General features: G+C 36.6%; 1 protein-coding gene across 2 annotated transcripts in view; it reads left to right on the top strand.

Annotated features, from left to right (window-relative positions):
• The window catches only part of NUP54 (nucleoporin 54), a 29,182-nt gene extending 4,848 nt beyond the window's left edge, over nucleotides 1-24,334 (top strand). For both annotated transcript variants that reach the window (XM_053587045.1, XM_053586965.1), the window contains 9 exons: nucleotides 3,752-3,978; nucleotides 6,366-6,553; nucleotides 7,626-7,822; nucleotides 9,052-9,106; nucleotides 10,857-10,950; nucleotides 15,158-15,265; nucleotides 20,375-20,494; nucleotides 20,781-20,891; nucleotides 23,500-24,334. In XM_053587045.1, the coding sequence (XP_053443020.1) occupies nucleotides 3,752-3,978; nucleotides 6,366-6,553; nucleotides 7,626-7,822; nucleotides 9,052-9,106; nucleotides 10,857-10,950; nucleotides 15,158-15,265; nucleotides 20,375-20,494; nucleotides 20,781-20,891; nucleotides 23,500-23,628 (1,229 nt within the window). In that variant the 3' untranslated portion in view covers nucleotides 23,629-24,334. The remainder of the gene's footprint in view (nucleotides 1-3,751; nucleotides 3,979-6,365; nucleotides 6,554-7,625; nucleotides 7,823-9,051; nucleotides 9,107-10,856; nucleotides 10,951-15,157; nucleotides 15,266-20,374; nucleotides 20,495-20,780; nucleotides 20,892-23,499) is intronic.
• Nucleotides 24,335-24,740: the final 406 nt, after the last annotated feature.

The raw sequence follows: 24,740 nt of genomic DNA, 5'->3' as shown, positions 1-24,740 counted from the left end.
TGTGTTCCTATGGTGTAGTTTAGCGTACTCTTCTGTCCTCTCTATTTCTTAACAATTGGATTGTATGTAGGGGCTTATTACTATTGATAGTTTGGTTTTTTGTTTGTTTGCAAAAATTGTATAGGTATTTGTGTTCTTTATCAAGAAGCATATGTCTGCTTGTCTTTTGTGTGTGTGTGAGGTTAGCACCCGTTGGTGATCATTACCTAGATCCATTAATTCATTAGGGAATTAAGGGTGCTGTTTTCACAATGGAGTTCCTTTTCCATTTATTCTCTGGAATACTTCAATAAAGAGAAACTTCACCTTATCTGTTTAGTTGATTCTTTCCCTTTTACCAGTTTTCAGAATAAAGAGTTGGTTGTCTAGCATTTTCCAAAGGTAATCAGTTTTTTTATGTCAGTACTCAAGCATTCAAACTGTTTTGTTTTTTTTTTTTAAATCCATTGCATTGTTTTTATTGATGCTTAAGTTATTCTATCTCAGGCCAGTGTAAGCCTCTTTAAGTTGGCTCCCGAGTCTCTTTTGACGCAAGTCTGGTATTAGTCTTTGATGGCTTCCTTATTAGCTGGTATGGCTGTAGGTTCCAGGGCTGATGCTGTGTGGATTAACTCACTAGTTCTCAGAAGAACTTTCTGAAATAGCACTGTTGCTGTGTCCATTGTGTGGGGGTAGAGAGGAAACTAAGAGATTATGACTATCCATATCCCTCTTAGGAAGTACACGAACGTGCATTCAAGTTCCTTGACTCCCTGTGTAGTGCTCTCCTCACTTTTCCACAGTCTGGTACCTCTTAAAATCACTTTTATTTATTTATTTGTTTGTTTTTAGGTAACTTGATTGGCTAAATTCCATCCTACTTAGTCATTGAAGATTAATAATGGCCTCATTATTTCTAATGGTGTCCAAGAGTTAGGATAATTCTGATCTTTACTTTTTTTTTTCCTTGAAAACATCTCACTCTTTTGCCACGGCTGGAGTTGCAGTGGCACAATCACTGTAAACTCGAACCCGTGGGCTCAAGCAATCCTCTTGCATCAGCCTCCCAAGTAGTGGGGCTGCAGGTGTGTGACACCATGCTAGGCTAATTTTTTAATTGTTAATTATTTTGTAGAGATGGGGCTTGCTATATTGCCCTGCTTGAACTTCTTGCCTCAAGCGATCCTCCTGCCTTGGCCTCCCAGAGTGCTGGGATGATAGATTGAGTCATTGAGCAAGACCTGATCTTTACTTTTAAAAATTACCATTTTAAGTGCATGTGCTTTAATAAATGTGTCATTTAATTACACTCATTATTCGTTTTGATGCTCACCTTGTCACATTTTTGGCCAGTGAGAGACCCCCACTGCCCTGGCATCCTGGTCTGTTTTTCTCCCTTGCTGTTCAGCACTGCTTATTGCCGTCCCATCTTCCCTCCACTTCACAGAGATTTTTCACATGCTGTTTATCTTCCCGGTACACCGCTGTATCCTTAGTATTTAGCTCTATGCCTAACATTTAGCAGGTACTCAGTAAATATTTATTGCATGAATTAAGGTGAATGAATGTTTTTATGTAGAATAGAACCCCCATAGCTGACTACTTCTCATACTCACCACCTCCTTAAGTTGACCTAATTTTCACAGACTTATGCACCACATATACACATCAATACAGTAGGCCTCATTGACCACCTCCGTGTGCTGACCAACTTGGTACAGTGCCTAGGGGCAACTTTCACAGAGATTCTACTGTATATAAATAAATAAATAAAACCATGAGAAACTTTATTGTCAGGAAATCTGAGGGAGAACGGCTTTGCAAGAAGAATGTGTATTCAACAGAAGTTGAAGATTTCCTTTGGGGGCTGAAGGAATAATCAACAGCACAAGGACCCTAAGAATGTAGGCAGGTGCAAGACGCCTAATGCACTAAGGCTGGCAAGAGTCTGTGTTGAATCTTGTAATGTGAGTTCATCAGTAACTTCCAGCTGGTGAACTTGGAGTGGATTAGTATGGTCATAATTCAGTATGGAATTAAGTGGAAAAGGGGAGACTGAATGTAAATCGGTGGATTATTAGTTAATCATCTCATTTAAAAGTTGAGGAAGATAGAGCCCAGGAATTTCTTAAATATCTAGTGCAGTGTTCTAAAACTCATTTTGGTACTGTCTTCATGATTTTACCTTATCTACATGCCATTTGGATTGTTTTTCTTTAAAATCAATTTATTTTTAAATATTAAATGGTTATTTTATGTAGACAATGGAAATTTTTTTTTTTCTCAAGACAGAATCTCACTCTGTTGCCCCAGGTGGAATGCCGTGGCATGGGTCTAGCTCACAGCAACCTCAAACTCCTCCCAGTTTCCAGCGAGCCTTCTGCCTCAGCCTCCTGAGTAGCTGGGACTACCGGCACTCACCACAATGCCAGCTATACATAGTTGTTTTCAAAGAAAAATCTATATTGTTGCTATAAATGGAAAACCAGTATTAAAGCTGTAAAGAAAAGATAATTAAAATTAAGTACAAAGAAAATACAGTAATGTTAATAAATTCTGGCTAAATACTTTTGCTTTAAGCCCTGAGCCTTAGATTTGTTCCTCTTGTTAAAAAACAAGATATGAAGGTGTTGTGAGTTGTTAAAGGCATACCAGCACCAGATTTTATTTTTGATATAATTAGGTCATCAGATGAAAATGTTTTCTTATATAAATTGATTAGTTACTTAGCTGTTGCTTGATAGCTATAATTTCATGTACTGGGATACTTATTTAAGTCACACTTTGGGAACTAATTTAGCTGCCCTAAGAACTTTGCCTTCCTTTCCATTAGTGAAGTTTATTATAACCCAGAGAGGTTAAGTGACTTGCCCAAAGTTACACAACCTTCTACAGCTTTAGCCTAGAATGCTGAAAGTTAGTTCATTTGTTCTTTTCATCATGTATTTTTTATACTAGAAGGAAAAGTATAAGCTGGTTTTGATATGAGTGTTTTTTATGTTATTTTTATTTTATATTTCCCAATTTATATTTATTATACATATATAAGAGCAATAAAGTACTTTTAAAAAGTACTCCTATAATTTCACAAACTTTACTTTTCTGTGTCTGTATGCATGCCTTTTTTCTTCTTTTTTGGGGGGGGTTGAGGAGTAGGTCTAATATTTTGTATCTAATTTGTGTTCTGGTAATGGAATTAATTGCATTAAGATAGATCATTAGAAAAGCAAGTTTAATATTATAAGGCTTATTCTAGTATATTAGGTTCATATTGCTACAAATTATCACAAATTCAGTGGCTTAAGATAATAGAAATTTATTATTCTATAGTTTTTGGGAGGTCAGAAGTCCAGAATTGGGTTTCATGGAGCTAAAACAAAAGGTGTTGGTGGTACTTTGTCCTGGGGGCTTTAGGGAAGAATCTTGCCTTTTCCAGCTCCTTAAGCCTCCCTGCATTTCTTGATTTGTGGCCCCCTCCATCTTCACAGACAGCAGGATAGCATCTTCAAACCTCATTTTGATTTGGAATTCATTCTTCCACTTGTAATGACCTTGTGATTATGTTGAGCTCACCTGACAATCAGAGTAACAGTCCATCTCAGCATGCTTAATCACATCTTCAGAGGCCCTTTGGTGATGTAAGATTAACGTATTTACAGGTCCTGTAGATTAGAATATGGACATTTGGGGTGCCATTATTCTGCCTACCTTGTCTATGATTTGAATTGATTAAGTTTGGGGTTTTTAAATACTAATTTTGGGTGCGTTTTAGCATTAGGTGGTCTCTTCAGTCAACCTACACAAGCTCCTACCCAGTCCAACCAGCTGATAAACACTGCGAGTGCTCTTTCTGCTCCAACACTGTTGGGAGACGAGAGAGATGCTATTTTGGCAAAATGGAATCAACTGCAGGCTTTTTGGGGAACAGGAAAAGGATATTTCAACAATAACATTCCACCAGTGGAATTCACACAAGAAAATCCCTTTTGCCGATTTAAGGTATTGACACTATTTTTGACCTTAATTAAAAAGTGTGTGTAAGAATATGATATTTAGATTAAAATAATATCAAGGAAACAATTGCTTGGCTCTGTAGTACTCCTTGAACATAGTATGATTATACTTTTTTTTATGTATAGAAATTATAAAATCAAAGTCATTTTTTATAAATGTGTGGTTGAAAGTAACTAGAAATTGACTGAAGAAAGGTGTGACTTAAAACTGAAGAGAAAATATTAACAGAAGGGGAATGATCTGCTTGGCTCTTACACAGCAGAGATCCAAAACTAGAATTTAGTGGTATTCGTTTATTGTTGGCCAAGAAAGCATACCCTAACCAGTGGACAGGAATTCTCCTGGGCATGTATAATCTTTTACCACGATTATAGCTGGGCCTAAAGTCATTAAGACAGTATAGCCCATTTTCTTTGTTCAGATTCCTTGCCTACTAAACAACCTTTTCATTTGATTTGACTCTTCAGAAAATCTATTCATCAGCCAGTGAGGGTATTTAGGTTCATTTGGTGATGGATTTTTTTTTCATAATGAATTAATGTATTGCCCTGTGTCAGTTGCTTAAACCTAATCATTGTATCTGTAACCTGTGTTCGTAGCTTCAGGGCTGAAGAGTAGACCCTTGAAAATGGCTAAACGACAAAAACTGGTCCACCTGTCTTGTTCAGAGATCATCTCTTTGTCTTATCACTCTAACAAAAAGAAAGTATATCTTTTGAGTGCATGTACTTGAATTTAGTAATTTTGTTCAGAATTTAGTAATTTTGTTCAGTGACTTAACATGTAAAAGGCAGTAGACGTAGTTGCAAATGGTGATACAAATTTTTTCTTTTTTAAAAGCTAGTGTATAACATACGTAAAATGCATAATGTACACTTGAGTAAATTTAAACTTCTCTTAAAGTTGTGTGTAAGTGGTGACAAGGGATGAAAGGATTCCATATAAAAGAGCAGTTCTTTAGAAAGGTGTAGTTGTACATAACATGAAACGAATGAACATATGAAACAAACCTGTTTCACAAAATTTTATATTACCTAAAACCATAAAATGATACATTCTTTACAGTATTTATAAATTGACAGTGTCATTACCTACTCTAACAGTATTATGTGTAAGCCACTTCTTTATATATCTAATACTTAGTTTAAGATTCCATAGATCAGATATACATATGCTTCTTGATTTATAATGGGTTTATGTCCTGATAAACATAAATTGAAACTATTGTGAGTTCAAAATGCATTAAATACACCAGATCTATCTTAAATGTGCTCAGAACACTTACATTAGCTTACAGTCAGGCAAAATCATCTAACACAAATCATCTATTTTATAATAATACAAATCTGTAGTTAAAAAAAAGATCAAAATATTTCAACTGAAATGTATATTGCTTTCACATCATCATAAAGTAGTAAAATCATAAGTTGAACCATCATAAGTCAGAGCTATCTATATAGTGAAATAAATTACGTTGTAGTCACAATGACATAGGCAGTGTTGATTTTCTTTCTCTCGTTTTTCTTTTAGAGGTTGGAGTCTGCTCTGTCACCCAGGCTGGAGTGCATTTATACTCCATAGCTCATTGCAACCTCACTCCATAGCTCATTGCAGCCTCACTCAAGCAATCCTCCTTTTCTCAGCTTTTGGAGTAGCTGGGAACATAGGCATGTGCCACCGTGCCTGGCCAACTTTTAATTTTTTTGTGACAGGGTCTTACTATGTTGCCAAGGCCAGTCTTAAACTCCTGACCTCAAGTGAAATACTTAGCCTCGCAAGTTGCTGGGATTATAGTCTCAGAGTTGTTTCAGCAGTTCAGAAACACTCAGCAATAATGCACATCAAAATTTTATAGAGGAGAAAGCTCTTTAGTTGTTCTCTTGGACAAGAAATTTCCCCCCCGAGACAGAGTCTCACTTTATTACCCAGGCTAGAGTGCTGTGGTGTCAGCCTGCCTCACAGCAACCTCGTACTCCTGAATCCAGTGATCCTCTTGCCTCAGTCTCCTGAATACCCACCACAGTGCCTGGCTACGTTTTCTATGTTTAGTAGAGATGGGGTCTTGATCTTGCTCAGGGTGGTCTGGAACTCCTAGGTTCAAGTGATCGGCCCAACTCAATCTCCCAGAGTGCTAGGATTATAATAGGCATGAGCCACCATGCAGGCCTTGAAGAAGAAATTTTAATTTCACTCTACAAGTTTAAGCTATTCTCGGGTACAGTATTTTTCTTTATAATTTTATGAGCTCCTGGGGCATGGAGTGGTGGAAAGACATTGTTTTTCCTGCTTAGCAGATATTAAGCTGTTAATATTAAACACCTGATTTAAGATCTGTACATATTTTTTATAATGTTTATTTTGTCATTCCACAGGCAGTAGGTTATAGTTGTATGCCCAGTAATAAAGATGAAGATGGGCTAGTGGTTTTAGTTTTCAACAAAAAAGAAACAGATATTCGAAGCCAACAACAGCAGTTGGTAGAATCATTGCATAAAATTTTGGGAGGAAACCAAACCCTTACTGTAAATGTAGAGGGTATCAAAACATTGCCAGATGACCAGTAAGTATACATTAAATATACTGTTTATTTCTGTGCCCTAGTCCAAAGATAGGGATCAGTAGTGTTTTTGTTGCTGAAGCACAAATCTCAGAGCAGAATTTTTTTTCTCAGCTAGTGATTATTCAATATTTATAAAAACATGTATTCAAAAGCTTTCTTAAAAAAATTTGGATTTCTTGGGCGGCGCCTGTGGCTCAGTGAGTAGGGCGCCGGCCCCATGTGCCGAGGGTGGTGGGTTCAAACCCAGCCCCGGTCAAACTGCAACAGAAAAATAGCTGGGCGTTGTGGCGGGCGCCTGTAATCCCAGCTGCTCGGGAGGCTGAGGCAAGAGAATCACGGAAGCCCAAGAGTTAGAGGTTGCTGTGAGCCGTGTGACGCCACGGCACTCTACCCGAGGGCGGTACAGTGAGACTCTGTCTCTACAAAAAAAAAAAAAAAAAAAAAAAATTTGGATTTCTTAACTTATTAGATGCTAGTAATTTCTTAGATTTTCATTTACAACCAGGAAGAAAACATTTATCATGGCTGTATGCAAATTGAGGACCACAAAAACATTATTGAGAAGTTTTATTAACTGATTAATATTCACGTTTATTCATGGATAAGTAGGATTGCTTTGCTTCCCTTGTTCTATGTATACGAATGTCATAGTGACAAGATGCTTACTGTGGGGTATTGAGGGTTGGGAAATCTTTATTAATGATATATAATAACGGAATCAGATTTTACTTCTTGAACTTAATTGCAGAGGAGCAATCTCAGAGTTTCAAAAGAATCTCCAAAGTACTTTTCAACTCTGGAAAATGTAATAAGTCATATTTATATATGACTTTGCAACTAAGCAAACTATTTACCTCCGTCATTTTAACTTTTTCATTTGATTTATAAGTGAACATAACATTAAGTAAAGATTTCTTATTTTCCAGTATTTATAGAGAAAACATTTTTATTCCCTTCTGAAGCAACCATTTTTTAATTCATCTTACACCCTTCTAAAATTACATACTGCTTTGAGATTTGTTGCCGAGAGTTATATGCTCCATATTTGATAAATTGGTTATCTTTCCTTTAGGACAGAAGTTGTCATTTACGTTGTTGAGCGTTCTCCAAATGGTACTTCAAGAAGAGTTCCAGCTACAACTTTATATGCCCATTTTGAACAAGCTAATGTAAAAACACAATTGCAGCAACTTGGGGTGACCCTTTCTATGACTAGAACAGAACTTTCTCCTGCACAGATCAAACAGCTTTTACAGAACCCTCCTGCTGGTATGTTTCAAGAGTCACAGAGTTTAGGAAATGAGAGATTTAGAACTAAATGTTCCCTCTGTCTTGGGAGATGTTGGTTTTTTAATGTAAATAAAACTAGTGTCAGCTTTTTACATGCCTACCTATTTAGGATAGTTTTGAACATTTGTATGAATTCAATTAGTTTTGTTTTTTTTTTTTTACTATATAGCTAATATGTTTGTTAGAAATTTTGAGAAATGATGAACTAAAGTGGTCCGTAGTCTATAATCCATCTACCCAAAGGTAATTCACTAGTAATATCTTGATTTCTTTTTTCTAGCTTATCTCTTGATTTAAATAAAACCTGGATGTGTCCATATTGTAAAAAAAAAAAATTCTAACTGGCATATTTAGATTAAAATTAAGGGAATGTGATAGATCCCCATTACTTCCCTTCCCCCGAAGTAACTACTATTAATAATTTATGGTGCTCTGTTAGCCCTTTATCTGTAGTTTTAAATGTAAGTGTATTTACATGTCCTTTAGAAAGGGGTTCTGCATTGTGCGTTTACTGCACTTTGCCTTTTTACTTACGTTGTTTCTTAGTACTTTTCATGTCAGGACATGTAGATAAATCTTACTCTTTTACGTAGTATTCCATGGATATACCTTTACTTCTCAGTTGTTTCTGTCTTTTCACTATTATAAACTAATATTGACACAATTAACATCCTTATAAATATGTTTTAGAATACATTCGGAAGGGTATGTATTTCTTTAGAAGAGGTCTCTGGTAATGAAATTTTGAGTCAATATTATAAGATATTGTCAAATTGCCTTTCAAAGAAAGTTGTACCATTTATATTCATAACAGGAAATATGTTATTTTTCTTTTTTTTGGCCACTGATGGCAAAATAATCAGTACTTATTTCAATTTCCACATCCCTGATTGTTACTAAAGTTGAACATCTTTTTCTATGTTTATTAGCTACATGTTTGTATTTTTTGTGAATTACCCTTTGGTATCTTTTCTCGTTTTCTCTTAGATCTTTTGTCTTCCTTTCTGATTTGTATTCTTTATCTTATAGGTTATTGATATTTCCTTTCAATCTGTGCTTTGAATTTTATTCTACAAAAATTTGTATTTTTATAGTGATTATATTTGACTATCTTTTTCCTTATAGCTTCTGGGTTTTGAGTTAATTTAGGAAAGCCTTTTCTATATAGATTTTATAAAAATAGACAATGCATTTTTTCTTTATGGTAGGTGTGGATCCTATTATCTGGGAACAAGCCAAGGTGGATAACCCTGATTCTGAAAAGTAAGTATCTTATGAAGATCTTATTTCATATGAGAACTAATACTTGCTACTAGGAAGCCAAACAGATGTGAGCTATTAATTGTAATTCTTACATCTGAGTGAGTTTGTTTTCATTTGCATTTCTGATAAGGCAGCTTAGTATGGTGAGAACTAGGAATAATGCAGTGTTTTTTTTTTTTGTTTGTTTTTGTTTTTTTATTGTTGGGAATTCATTGAGGGTACAATAAGCCAGGTTACACTGATTGCAATTGTTAGGTAAAGTCCCTCTTGCAATCATGTCTTGCCCCCATAAAGTGTGACACACACCAAGGCCCCATCCCCCTCCCTCCGTCCCTCTTTCTGCTCCCCCCCCCATAACCTTAATTGTCATTAATTGTCCTCATATCAAAATTGAGTACATAGGATTCATGCTTCTCCATTCTTGTGATGCTTTACTAAGAATAATGTCTTCCACTTCCATCCAGGTTAATACGAAGGATGTAAAGTCTCCATTTTTTTTAATGGCTGAATAGTATTCCATGGTATACATATACCACAGTTTGTTAATCCATTCCTGGGTTGGTGGGCATTTAGGCTGTTTCCACATTTTGGCGATTGTAAATTGAGCTGCAATAAACAGTCTAGTACAAGTGTCCTTATGATAAAAGGATTTTTTTCCTTCTGGGTAGATGCCCAGTAATGGGATTGCAGGATCAAATGGGAGGTCTAGCTTGAGTGCTTTGAGGTTTCTCCATACTTCCTTCCAGAAAGGTTGTACTAGTTTGCAGTCCCACCAGCAGTGTAAAAGTGTTCCCTTCTCTCCACATCCACGCCAGCATCTGCAGTTTTGAGATTTTGTGATGTGGGCCATTCTCACTGGGGTTAGATGATATCTCAGGGTTGTTTTGATTTGCATTTCTCTAATATATAGAGATGATGAACATTTTTTCATGTGTTTGTTAGCCATTCGTCTGTCATCTTTAGAGAAGGTTCTGTTCATGTCTCTTGCCCATTGATATATGGGATTGTTGGCTTTTTTCATGTGGATTAATTTGAGTTCTCTATAGATCCTAGTTATCAAGCTTTTGTCTGATTCAAAATAAATGCAGGGTTTTTTTCTGGTTTTATAACTTCACATATCTGACAATCACTAGTTCTCAACCACATTGACTATTGATTTTTCAGAGTGGTAACAGGTACATAGGTAACCAAACTACAGAGCTTGTTCGGTGAATCTTCATCTTCGTTACGTTTTCTGACAACTGCACACAGATACGGTATGGGACATTCCAGCCAGCTTTGTTGAGCCTGCTATCAATGCAAACATCTAGAGCCCCCATCTGTTTCATGCAAATTTCTAGATCTCTTTGAATGACTGAGAGTCACACTTCTTGAAGCCCACTGCATGGATGGGCTTGTGAATGTTGATGGTGTATGGAGTTACCACCTCGTTGATGGCAGAATGGGGTGGTATCATTTTCCCACCCTTCTTTGTAGGAGCCATTCTGCCAGGCCCAAATTGGAAGGAAAGATTGTAGGCGATTCAGTAATGCAGTTTTTTGACTAAACTATTATTTCCTCCTTTGTAAAATGGGGAGGTTAAATAAATTCTCTATGGTGTAACATTTTTTTATTTCATAGTCATAGATTTTCCTTAGAACCCTAGAAATTTGATGTAAAATTTCATGAATGTTATCATAAAAATCTTAATTTCTTTTATCTTACGATAATAGGCTTCAGTTCTAAAAATTGTCCACTTGAATTTCTTCAGGTTAATTCCTGTACCAATGGTGGGTTTCAAAGAACTTCTTCGAAGACTGAAGGTTCAAGATCAGATGACTAAGCAGCATCAAACCAGATTAGATGTAAGCATTTAACTTTTTATTCTCTGGCCCTCAGAGTAGAAAAAGGGATTATATACATTTAATTCTTTGTACTTTGTGTGCTACTGTTTTATTTAGCCTACACTGCAAATTAACAATTACAGTTTTGTACAACTACTAATGAATTTAGAATTGTTGGCTTAACAAACTAATTAGACTGTCCTTTCCAGTTTCATCTAGAAATTGCATATTTATTAAACACTTTTCTTTATGGAACCTTAGGAAAATGAAGGCTACAATTATGATTCTTTATATTGTAACATGTATAATTGTCTTGGTGTATGTCGATGAAGCAAATTTAAATTATTGTATGCTTAAATCTACTTAGTATTTTACTAAGTGGACTTTGATAATCAAATACTTAAAGACTCTTAAACTTTGTATGATTTTAGTTTTTTAAATTTTGTTAAGATTTTATAACCCAGGCACCTATGAAAATATAGTAGAACCTCTGTAAGTTGCCCACCCAAGGGACAGTAACAAACTGGTGGTTGACATGAGGAGCTAAACCTTCTGTACTGACACATACACAGGGTGCATATCTGGTCTATGAAAATTAGGTCAACTTGAGGTGGTCAACGTAGGAAGGTGGGCATCTGTGGACGTTCTACTATGATATGTATTCTGCTGTTCTTAGGTAGAGTTTTCTATTAATGTCAGAGATTTGAGATCCAGTGGTTGATAGTATATTTAGTTCTATATTCTTACTGATTTTTCTGTCTACTGGTTTGATTATTGAGAGAAGTATTCAGCTGTAGTTTTGGATTTATCTTTTTTCCCCTTTCATTTCTATTTTTGCTTTATGTATCTTGAAGCTTTGTTGATAAATACATATTTATCAAGGATTTGTTACATTTTCTTGGCAAATTTACCTTTTATTATTATGTAATGTCCCTTTTTACTACTAGTTATTTAAAAAATTTTACCTGTCCAGGCATAGTGGCTCACATCTGTAATCCTAGCACTCTGGGAGGCCAAGGGAAGTCGATTGCTTGGAGAATCACAGGAATTGGGAGACCAGCCTAAGCAAGAGTGAGACTCTGTCTCTGCTAAAAACAGAAAAATTAGCTGGGCATAGTGGCCCTCACCTGTAGTCCCAGCTACTCTGGAGGCTGAAGCAAGAGAATCCTTTGAGCCTAAGAGTTTGAGGTTGCTGTGAGCTATGATGCCATAGTACTCTACCTAGGAGACAGAGTGGGACTCTCCCTCAAAAAATGAAAACTAAATAAATGATACTTAATGGCTTTTATTGTTATTTTAATTGATACATAATAATTGTACATATTTATGTGGTATAGTGTGATAATTCAATACATGTATACAATGTGTGATGATCAAATCAGGGTAATTAGCATATCTATTGCATTTAACTTCATTTCTTTGTGTTGGGAATCTTCAAGATCCACTCCTGTAGCTACTTGAACATACACAGTAAATTGTTAATTACGGTCACTCTGTGGTGCTACAGAACACTAGACTTTACCTCTCCTATCTGGCTGTACTTTTGTATCCATTAAGCAATCTTTGGCTATTCTCCCCTCCCTGCTACCCTTCCCTGCTTCTGCATATGAGTGAGAACATGTGGTATTTGTTTTTTTGTTCCTGGCTTATTTCACTAAGCATAACATCCTTTAAGCTCCTGTGTTGCAACAAGTGGCAGAATTGTGTGCCCTTTTTTTTTTTCATAACTAAATGATATGCCATTGTGTATATTTACATTTTCTTTATCCATTCTTCTGTTCTAGACACTATTCAGATACTTGCTCTGAAGTCTATTCTGACATTAACATACCTTTCTTTTGATAAGTGTTTTTGTAGTATATCTTTGTCTTTTTGCTTTTAACCTACCCGTATCATTATATTTGAAGTGTTCCTTTCTCTCTTTCTTTTTTTTTTAAGAGACAGAGTTTCACTTTGTCACCCTCGGTAGAGTGCTGTGGTGTCACAGCTCACAGCAACCTCCAGGTCTTGGGCTGAAGTGATTCTTTGCCTCAGCCTCCTGAGTAGCTGGGATTACAGGCACCTGCCACAGTGACCGGCTATTTAGCATTCCATTTAAATATATTATCATTTCAACTATTAGTTTGCTTTTAGTGGTTGCTCTAAGGCAGTAGTTCTCAGCTGGAGGTTGTAGTGATGGTGGTGGTGGTGATTTTGTCCCCCAGAGCACATTTGGCAATGTCTGGAGACTCTTTTGGTTGGGGAGGGCCACAGCATCAAGTGTGTAGAGGCCTGGATGCTGGTACACATCCTGCAGTGTACAGGACAGTTCTCACTCAAGAAAGAATTATCTGGCCCAAAATTAATGGTTCTGAAGTTGAGAAACCCTTTTCTAGGCAAGGTATCTCTTCCCCTAGAACCAGCAGGCTTCTCCTGGGGTGCTCTGTTAGCTTACAAGCTCAAGTTCAGGTCTGGGGCTGGACTGAAACCAGACCAAGGATGCCTGAAGGGAAAATTGGTAAACTCACCACCAGGACAGTGGTACTTTTTTTTTTTTTTTTTTTGAGACAGAACCTCAAGCTGTCACCCTGGGGAGAGTGCTGTGGCATCACAGCTCACAGCAACCTCTAACTCCTGGGCTCAAGCGATTCTTCTGCCTCCACCTCCCAAGTAGCTGGGACTATAGGCACCTGCCACAACGCCCAGCTATTTTTTTGGTTGCAGCCGTCATTGTTGTTTGTCGGGCCTGGGCTAGATTTGAACCTGCCAGCTCAAGTGTAATTCACATCTTCCCCAGTCTTCCTTCCATGGTTTATTTTTCTGAGTCCTCTTTTTTTTTTTTTAGAGACAGAGTTTCATTTTGTCGCCCTCGGTAGAGTGCCATGGCGTCACAACTCACAGCATCCTCCAGCTCTTGGGCTTAGGCGATTCTCTTGCCTCAGCCTCCTGAGTAGCTGGGACTACAGGCGCCTGCCACAACACCTGGCTATTTTTTGTTGCAATTTGGCCGGGGTCGGGTTTGAACCCACCACCCTCGGTATGTGGGGCCAGTGCCCTACTCACTGAGCCACAGGGGCGGCCACCAACTTTATTTTTCTCTAAGTAGTGGTTTCATGTTTTGCATATCATACATAAAAATTTGATATTCACAGTGTTTTATCAAAGAACTTCAATTATGCCAAGCTTCCATTTACATGTGGTCTGTCTCTGGAGACCCTCCCTTATGTTCCAGCAGCTGGCTGGTCAATTCTTATACTAGTACCACAGTGTTTTTACTCTTATGGCTTTGTCGTGTATCCTACCATCTAGCAGAGTGACTCTCTAATCTTGTTCTTCTCAAAGTTTTCTTAGCTTTTTATGGATCTTTATTCTTCCATAAACATTTTAGAATCAGTTTGTGAAAATGACATAACTATAGTTGGAATTGCCTTAAATGTAAAGACTAATTAGTGAAGAATTAAATACAGATGGTACCAAAAAATGTACACACATTTTAAGAAAGGAAAAACCTGTGTTAAAATTTTAATACTCAAGTCACTTTTGACTTCTACAATTACAAGAGATTGCATTATACAAGCTAACAAATGTTTCCAGTATATATTGAGTGTTAATTTTAACATATCAGTGACAGAGAATGATTAATTGTGATACAGACAAGTATGAGATTAAATCTGATTGGAATGCTTTAATGAAATGGTGAGATTTTAACCTATTCTGTAAGATTTAGACCTTATAAGAGAGAACAGTGGGATTTTAGGCCAGGCAAAAAGCTAATCAGAGGCACAAAATTGTATTTGGCAGTATAATTAATACCATTCCTTTTCATGTCCACTCTATTTACTCTCTTGAAGTACTGGCAGTAGTTAGATTGAGGGCTAATTATCCATTAAGGCACCCTATGGATGTTATCTTACAGATTTTAACTTTTTTTCATTTAAGCCTAGTTGTTGGCTCTACTCTGTAACATTCCAATTCCTTAATTAATTATAAGTATACGTTTTATTTTTTCTATACATTGTCTCAACTTAAATTTCTTGGAGCTTTAAAGAAAACTTTGAGTTATACTTTTAAAATTTTGAGGTGTATAAAAAGGGAAGAAATATAAAAATAGATTTAAAGGAAAAGGGTTTATATTTTGAGGGATGAATTTCAGGCTTATCTAAAAATTAGACTTTGCATATAATTGTACCTACTAAATAGCTATGATGTCTATACTTTATTAAAAAATTATTTTTCTTTAAAAAAACAGATCATATCTGAAGATATTAGTGAGCTACAGAAGAATCAAACTACAACTATGGCCAAAATTGCACAATACAAGAGGAAACTCATGGATCTTTCCCACAGAACCTTACAGGTAGTGGTTTTGAATTTTTTCTTCACTAATTTATAAGATTACATGTATAAAGTATATGCTAAATATAGATTATTAATACGTAGAAGTTGGAGAAGAGGTCTCTTGGGGTTGGGTGAGGAGAGTACAAATTTTTTAAGTTCATATTGTAGAAAGTGAGGGACAGCAGTGAAGAAATAAGGCCTATTGGTGCAAGAAAAAGCACGTCTTGAGATCGCTGATAACTGGCTTTCATAAAATTGTAGAAAACCATTTTTTTTTGAGTGCTAGAAAAACAAGTGTAACCATAATGGTTGAAAAATAATAGAATTTCCAAATTAATGAGGAAATTAATGAATAGCATCAAAAACAGAAATTATAAACTATCATCAAAACAAATATTATATATGAGAACCAGTGGGACACAGAAAAAGCTGTACTCAGAGGAGAATTTATAGCCAGTAAAAAAAAAATCTTTGTTTTAAAAAGACTACAGTAATCAAAACAGATGGTATTGATATAAAGGTAGACATACAGACCAGTGGAACGGAATAGAGAACACAGAAGTAAAGCCACATAGCTACAACCAACTGGTTTTCAACAAAGCAGACAAAACATACACTGGAGAAAAGGACTCCTTATTCAGTAAATGCTACTGGGAAAACTGACTAGCCACAGAAGAATGAAACTGTATCCCTGTCTTTCACCATATACAAAAATTAACTTCAAGATGGACTAAAGACTTCAGTGTAAGACCTGAAACCATGTAAATTCTAGAAGAAAATGTTGGAAAAACTCTTCTGGACATAGAGGTAGGCAAAGAATTTATGACTAAGACCCCAAAAGCAAATACAGCAACAAGATAGATAAATGGAACTTAATTAGACTAAAAAGTTTCTGCATTACAAAGGAAATAATCACCAGAATAAATAGACAGGCTATAGAATGGGAGAAAATGTTTGCAAAACTGTACCCTCAACAGACAGATTCAGAATCTACAAGGAACTCAAATCAGCAAGAAAAAAAACAAACCCTCAAAAAGTGGATGACAGACATAAACAGATTTTTTTCCAACAGAAGATAGACAAATGACCACCAAACATATGAAAAAATGCTCAATATCACTAATCATCAGAGAAATGCAAATTAAAGCCACAATGAGATACCAACTTGCCCCTGTCAGAACAATCATTGTAATATAATAATAGAAAGTCAGAAAAGAATAGATGGGCTCGGTGCCTGTGGCTCAAGTGGCTAAGGCACCAGCCACATACACCTGAGCTGGCGGGTTTGAATCCAGCCCAGGGCCCGCCAAACAACAATGACGGCTGCAACCAAAAAAAATAGCCGGGCGTTGTGGCGGGTGCCTGTAATCCCAGCTACGTGGGTGGCTGAGGCAAGAGAATTGCTTAAGCCCAGGAGTTGGAGGTTTCTGTGAGCTAAGATGCCATGGCACTCTACCCAGGGTGACAGCTTGAGGCTCTTGTCTCAAAAAAAAAAAAAAAAAAAAGAAAACAATAGATGTTGTCACAGAGGTGGTGAAAAGGAAATTACACTAATGGTGGGAATGTAAACACAGACTCTATGGAGAACTAAAAGACTTAACTATTGAATCTAGTAATTCTACGCAAAGAAGTTATTTTATAAAAAAGATACCTATCCCTGGCGGCACCTATGGCTCAAAGGAGTAGGGCACTGGCTCCATATGCTGGATGTGTCCTGTTCAAACCCAGCCCTGGCCAAAAACTGCAACAACAACAACAAAAAAACCTATCCCTGAATGTTTATTGAAGCACAACTCACAATTGCAAAGATGCAGAATCAACCCTAAGTTTCCATCAACTGAATGGATAAGTACAATGTGCCATGCAGGTAGTCACCAAGTCACAGACATCTGACTGCTGTACAGCTTGCATCTGTGAACAGGGGCTATTATAGGTAATAGGCACATGTACCTGTTCCAACTTAAATACAAATTCAACTTAAGGAACAAACCTACAGAACCTATCTTGTTTGTAAACTGGGGACTGCCTGTATATGTGTGTACATGTAAAATCATGGAGTACTACTCAGCCATTAAAAAAAAAATGAAATAAGTCTTTTGCAGCACCTTGGGTAGAACTGGAGACCATTATCCCAAGTGAAGGATCTCATGAGTAGAAAAACACCACCTGTTCTTATGAGTGATAGCTAAACGAGGGCTTTATATAGACCAGCGGTTCTCAATCTGTGGGTTGCAACCCACAGAAACTGTATTAGGAAGGTTGAGAACCACTGATAATAGACATACAGCAGTGTAAAGGATATTGAAAACTAAGAAGGGAGAGTAGGAATGGGAGGGCTTAAAAACATACCTGTCGGGTACAGTGTTCATTATTCTGGTGATGGGTGCACCAAAAGCCATGGCTTCAGCGTAATACACCTCATCCATGTAACAAAGAACCCTTGTATCCCTAAAGGTACTGAAATGAAAGTAAGTTAATCAAATGCAAAAAACTATAGAAAAGTAAAAAAATTAGACAAACACTGTAGAAGCAATTGGAAAAATTAAAGATCAGCCATGGAAAGGGCAGGATAGTTTCATTGCTGAATTTTGTCTAACCACTAATGAGCTAACACCAGTGGGGTGTTGTTTGTTTGTTTTGAGACAGAGTCTTACTTTGTCACTCTGGGTAGAGTGCTGTGGTATCACAGTTCACAGCAACCTCAGACTCCTGAGCTCAAGTGATTCTCTTGCCTCAGCCTCCCGAGTAGCTTGGACTACAGGTGCCTGCCACAACACCCAGCTACTTTTAGAGACTGGGTCTTTCTCTTGCTCAGGCTGGTCTCCAACTCTTGAACTCAAGCAATCCACCCACCTCGGCCTCCCAGGTGTGATCCACTGCACCCAGCCTTTCCAGTGTTTGTTTTCTTTGTTTTTTAGACAGAGTCTCACTGTGTCACCCTTGGTAGAGTGACGTGGCGTCACAGCAACCTCCAACTCTTAGGCTTAGGCAATTCTCTTGCCTCAGCCTCCCAAGTAGCTGAGACTACAGGCATCTGCCACAGTGCACAGCAGTTTTTTTTATTGTAGTTGTCATTGTTGTTTAGCAGGCCCAGGCCGGGTTTGAACCCACCAGCCCCGGAATACATGGCCAGTGCCCTAACCACTGGACTATGGGTGCTGAGGACTTCCCTTACCAGATTTTAGAACCTACTTTAAACTTCTTAAAGCCAAGCAGTGTGGTGGTATTGGTATAAGATTAGACATAGATCAGTGGAACAGAATAGATAATTTAGAAATAGAGGCAAGTATTGTCTTGTCAGAAACTATATGACAAAGGTGGTAATTCAATTCAGTGGGTTTATTTAATAATACCGAGTAACTGGTGATCCACCTGGAAGAAAATAAAATTAGACCACTGCATCCTACCATAGATAAAAATAGAATAGATTAAAGATTTAACACTAACAAACTTCCGAGGCTGCATGTACAACCTAGGGACTCCAAAGATAACCTAACCAGAAAGCAGAAACAGAATTGGCTACCTAAGAATTAGAAAAGTTTGTGTAGCAAAAGGGACCAGAAGCCATTTGTCAATAGTCATGTGATAAGAGTTCAGAGAAAGGAAATTCTGCAAACACCATGATTTTAGCTGTAGTGTTAATACTCATATTATACAAAAAGATGCTATACTTTGACAAGCAAACCCAATTGAAGGTGGGTCAAAGATGTGTAAAGGCAATTCACCAAAGAACAAGTACAAAGTGGTTCCTTTGGGGGGTAGGCTTTTTTTTTTTTTTTTTTTTTAATTCTTTTTTGAAAGAGAGTCTAGCTCTGTCACCAGGTTAGGGTAAAGTGTCCTGATCATAGCTCACAGCAAACTCAAACTCCAGGGCTCAAGCAGGCCTCCCACTTTAGGTGCATATACCACACCCAGTGAATCTTTAAACATTTTTATAGATATTAGGTTGTTGCTCAGCCTGGTCTCAAACTGGCCTCAAACAATCTCCATGTTGGCCTCCCAAAGTGCCTCAAAGTAGTTCTTAACCATTAAAAAATACTCCTTTAACATACTAGGAAACGGGAATTGCAGATTAAAGAAAAAAAAAAAAAATGAGATCCCTTTAACTCACCAGGTTGGGAAACTTTTGATCACCCCTATTGCTGGCCCAAATGGTTGGAAAAGAGTATTCTCATATGGTGGCTTGTGAATCTGAATATTTCAGATTTTTTGGGAAATCACCCTAACAGCTTTTATTAGAACTGAATACGTTCACACATACTTTAAAACTTGGCTTCCTTCTTCGGGCTATAGACAAGTAAGTAAATAGATACATGTATAAAAATGTTTATTACATACTCTCTACAAAGGTCATTAGAGAACACAAACGTTTATTACAGCATTGTTCATAGAAACAGCGTGTGCCCATCAAGACACTAATGATTATTAATACATGAAAAATTATATGGCCATTAAAAATAGCATTTTAAAGCTAAGATTTTCATGAGATTTTGAGTTAATTTTGCTCATTATATGTAATTTTTTTTTTTTTAAATTAGATGACTAAAAACCAATGTATATGTATTTTGAAAAAGATATGGCCCTAGGAACATGGATAAAAGTATGAAGGGACTTGCACTAACAGGGAGTAACCTGGGATGGGAGAGTGGGAGGAGAGCCAGAGTCTGCCTGTGGCTCTATTTTGGATTGGGGTGGATGCGTTCTGTTTGTTTGTATGAGCAAGGAAAAAAAAATAGCAGAATGAACAGCAGCAGCACATTGCTTCTGTAGTCTCAAATGAAGTCCAGTAAAAATTAATTTTAAAACTTAAATATTCCAGACTCATGTTTTTATATAAAGAACACTTGATTTCAAAAGCTGTAAGTGAATATCTAAACCTGACTTTTTGTTGCCTGTTCTTTTGAACTATTTTTATAAAATTGTTAATTGTTAAGCTTACCTCAATGTATTTATATAACTTTTACCTAATTAAAATGGATAGATATGTAATTCAAATCTTGACTTTTAAGCTCAACTCTACTGTTAGGGTAATCTTTACCTGATTTCTTTCAGCACCTATTATAATAAAATTATTTGCATAACTGAAAAGAGACAGTTCTACTGATATTGGTGGCTTTTAATTGTATAGGTCCTAATCAAACAGGAAATTCAGAGGAAGAGTGGATATGCCATCCAGGCTGATGAAGAGCAGTTACGAGTTCAGCTAGATACAATTCAGTGTGAACTCAACGCACCAACTCAGTTCAAGGTGAGCTCTTCTAAGACCATAAAAGCTAAATTTGTTTCTGGTGGATCTGCAGAAAAATGTTAAGTAGTTTTCAAATAGGAATTTTGGATACTTGATACTTGTGTTTATTAACATTTGTTTCCTTTAATAAAGCAAAGTTTCTTTATTAGAAAGCAAACCAAATGTTAGAAAAAATTTGAATAGAAATATGAGAAATTTTTAATAAGATGGTCTTTAAAACTATCAATACATTTCTTTTAGAATGGTGGTTATTAGCATTTGTAATTTGACTCAATCTTATTTTCAGGGCCGACTAAATGAACTGATGTCCCAAATCAGGATGCAGAACCATTTTGGAGCAGTCAAATCAGAAGAGAAATATTATGTAGATGCAGATCTGTTACGAGAAATCAAGCAGGTAAGTTGCTGCACGAGGGTGCACTTGTAAACTGTTGAGTTCACCACTTCTCCTCTATTAGGATGACTTAGCCAAAAAAAAAAAATATGTATTAGTGAGATGGCGAAGAAATTAGAACCTTGCACTGTCCTGCGACTATAAAACAGTGTAGTCAAGTGGTAAATTAAAAATACAATTACCACATGATCTGATATTTCTACTTCTGAATTGGTTGAAAGCAGGGACTCAAAACAGATACTTGTACAACCAAGTTCATAACAGCACTGTAAAAGCCAAAATGTGGACGTAACCTAAGAGTCTGTCAAGGAATGGATGAACAAGGTGGTATATACACACATGGAGATAAGCCTTCAAAGAGAGAGAAGTTCTGACACACACTGCGCGCATGGGCCTTGGAGATGTTATGCTAAGTAAAATAAGCCAGTCATAAAGGGACAGATACTGTTCAGGTCCACTCATATGCAGTAGAGTAGTCCAGCTGATCGAGAGAGGAGAATGGTGTTTGCCACAGGGTAGGGAGGAGGGAATGGGGATGCATTGTTTAATGGGTACAGAATTCCAGTTTGGGAAGATAAAAAGTGTAAATGAAATGGATAGTGGTAATTGTTTCACAATAGCGTAAATGTACTTAACACTGCTAACCTGTACACTTAAAAATGGTTGAAATGGTCAATCTTATGCCTATTTTACTATAATAAAAAATGTTAATCATCCCCCTATCCCCCTCTTTTAAAAAAAGATGTATGTAGAGGTAGAAGAGGCACCAAAGTGCCCCAGTCACTGCTACTCAGAGAGTAGTCAGCAGCAACTGTGGGAGGTCACCAGAAACAGGAAGTTTTAGTCTTCACTGCAACAGCTGCTAAATCTGCATTTTTTCAAAATCATAGAATGATTTGTATGCACGTAAAAGTTTGAGAAGCAACTGTTCTAGATCAGACCTTTCCAACCCATATACCACATGTAAGTTATAAATACATGTTGAGTTATTGATCTCCTCAGGCCTGGGGACCTAAGTGGAGGTTGGGGTGCCCAGAACCTCCCACCACTTGTTTAAGGCTCACTTTGCATGACAAAGTTGGGAAACACTGCTTTGGCTAATTTTCACTGGTATACGAGATGACACCATTAATTAAGTCTGTGAACTTATCCCAGAAAAAGTGCTGCACACCTCATTGCTGTTTATCAGAATGGTCACCTGTGAGGGCTCCCCTTGGGAAGCTATGAATTGATGACAGCGCCTAGTCCACCTTTCAAAGCAGTTTGTGAACTCTCTTTCCAAATATTAAGTGTTAAGTATTCCAAGTAGTAAGGTGGTAACCTCTGTGGAACACATTAAGTAGGACCATTGGCACGACCCTGAGGGTTCTAGATGGTTATAAATGTCATCAACAAACCCACATTTATTATGTACTGGGCAATGGAAATTACTGTTTAATGCAGCTAAAACCTAGTTTGGCTCCTGCATTCTTGGAAAGTATACATACATATATTCAGTCATATTCCATTTTTAAGTATGTGCAATAAAAATTAACTGAGAGATTTTGGCACATTATAATAAAGAGCTATATTGAAAAGGTTTGTATATGCAATAAAATTGGGAATAATATAAAATCACCTTTTTAAAATGATGAAAAGCAGCATTTTATTTGGAATGAATTATAGCTCACCATCTATTTTATGCCCTGGAGCAGGTTGCTTACCTGTGTCTCAATTTCTTTGACTTAAGAGATGATAATGATACCTCCCCCCAAAAGGTGCTCAAAAGGATTTGAAATGACTTAATACCAATAAAGCTGTTACAATAGTGCCTTAATCTCTAAGAAGGACTCTTCAGAATGTTAGCATCTGTAGTCATCATCACCATTATTATCACCATACAATCTGTATCAAAAACATAAGGCCAGGGGCTGGAGGATCACAAGAAAAATTAGCCAGGTGTGGTGGCAGACACCTGTGGTCCTATCTCTTCATCAGGAGGTTGAGGCAGGAGGATTGTGTGAGAGCCCAGGAGTTTGAAGATGTGGGGAGATGTGATCATGCCACTGCACTCCAGCCTGGCAATAGAGTAAGACCTTGTCTCTTTAAGCAAAAGCAAATTCTCAATTTTCAAAATGATCATTTTACTAATCATCATCATCTACTAATCATGTAGATTTAATTAACCTTTTTGACTTCTATTGTAATACCCCGTTTTCCCGAAAATAAAACATCCTCTGAAAATAAGACCCACTTACAGGAAAGATAAGACGTCCCCTGAAAATAAGACCTAGCGCATCTTTGAGAGCACACCTTAAAATAAGACACTGCCTTATTTTCGGGGAAACAGGATAGAAGTTTTTTAAATCAAGGTTGGCAAAAGGAATAGCCATCTAAAAAACATTGTTGAAGATACTGTTCATTTTATATTTGATTTTATTCTTTAGAGTATGCCTTTTACTGTTACACATTAGCAAAAGACGTCATACAACTGTTGAAATATGCACGGCTGCTACATTTAGAGCAGTTACTGGCTGTTGTATTGCTAATAAAATAGAGTACTTTTCTTATGACTAGCTTGCAGGTTAATAGAATACTACGTTAATTTATATATTTTTAAAATTATTTCTAGCATTTGAAACAACAACAGGAAGGCCTTAGCCATTTGATTAGCATCATAAAAGATGACCTAGAAGATATAAAGTTGGTGGAACATGGATTGAATGAAACAATCCACGTCAGAGGTGGTGCCTTTAGTTGACGTTCACAAACCTGAGTGAAGACGTTTGTAAACTGCTGCTGCTTAACTACATGAAGCCTTTTTTAAGATGGAAACTGACCACACGGAGGGAAAAAAAGAAAAAAAAAAAAAGGAGAACAGTCCTTTCCTGGCTTGGTTTTTTGAGAAGGTTACTGACAAATTACTGTTCATCAACTCTGAAATAACATAGTCACCTTACAGCTCTTCAAAGAAAACCTTTGAAAGATTTATATCTAAAAGCTGTACTTACTTTAAAAAGTGCATAGTTACCAAAAGTATATGTACTGTTGTACATTTTTACAATAGCATTTTCTTAAACGTAATCAGTGTTTAATGATTATTTGTCCATTGAACCTGTACTCTGCTTTCAATAGCAAGTAAATATAAGACATCTAATTTGCATAAACTGTATTAATTCCTTGACTGTTGGAGATTTGTACATCAGCATATAAATGGACTTCAGTTTTTACATTTGTGAATTCATCTGTGGGAGGAGTAAAGAAAATCCCAAAGTATTTAATGATTAATGTGGTTTTCTTTTTGTTCTATAAAGATTTGAAAATATATTTTTATATTATTTTACTTATTTGGAATTTACAGAACACACAGCTAAGCAATTAGGGTATAACAATCACCATTTTTGCTATTTTTAAAAAAACTTTATTTCTAAAAAAACAACATATAAATAAATTCTTTATTTGTAGTTTTATATAATTCTGTCTGGTGCTTTATTGGGTTTTTGGGAAACAACCATTTCTATCCATGCAGTTACTAAATTTACAATTGTAATCACAAAATTCAGGAATTTTAGTCTTCTTTTAGGCTTTTTTTTTTTCCCCTCCTAAGGACTTTCATCAGTGCTCTTATATTTTGACTATGGTATAGCAAATAAAACTTACTTCAGATATCATCCAGTATAAAGAATTCTCTAATGTCATTAGCATTCTAAAAACTAGAAAATCTGAGTTAAACATCACAATATGAAAATGGTGGTGCCTGTGGCTCAAGGAGTAGGGCGCCAGCCCCATATACCAGAGGTGGTGGGTTCAAACTCAGCCCTGGCCAAAACTGCAAAAAAAAAAAAGAAAGAAAATAGTAATTTCTTGAATAAT

Source organism: Nycticebus coucang, chromosome 1, assembly GCF_027406575.1.
Source record: "Nycticebus coucang isolate mNycCou1 chromosome 1, mNycCou1.pri, whole genome shotgun sequence".
Lineage (NCBI taxonomy): Eukaryota > Metazoa > Chordata > Mammalia > Primates > Lorisidae > Nycticebus > Nycticebus coucang.
This window is presented reverse-complemented; position numbering and strand designations above follow the sequence as displayed.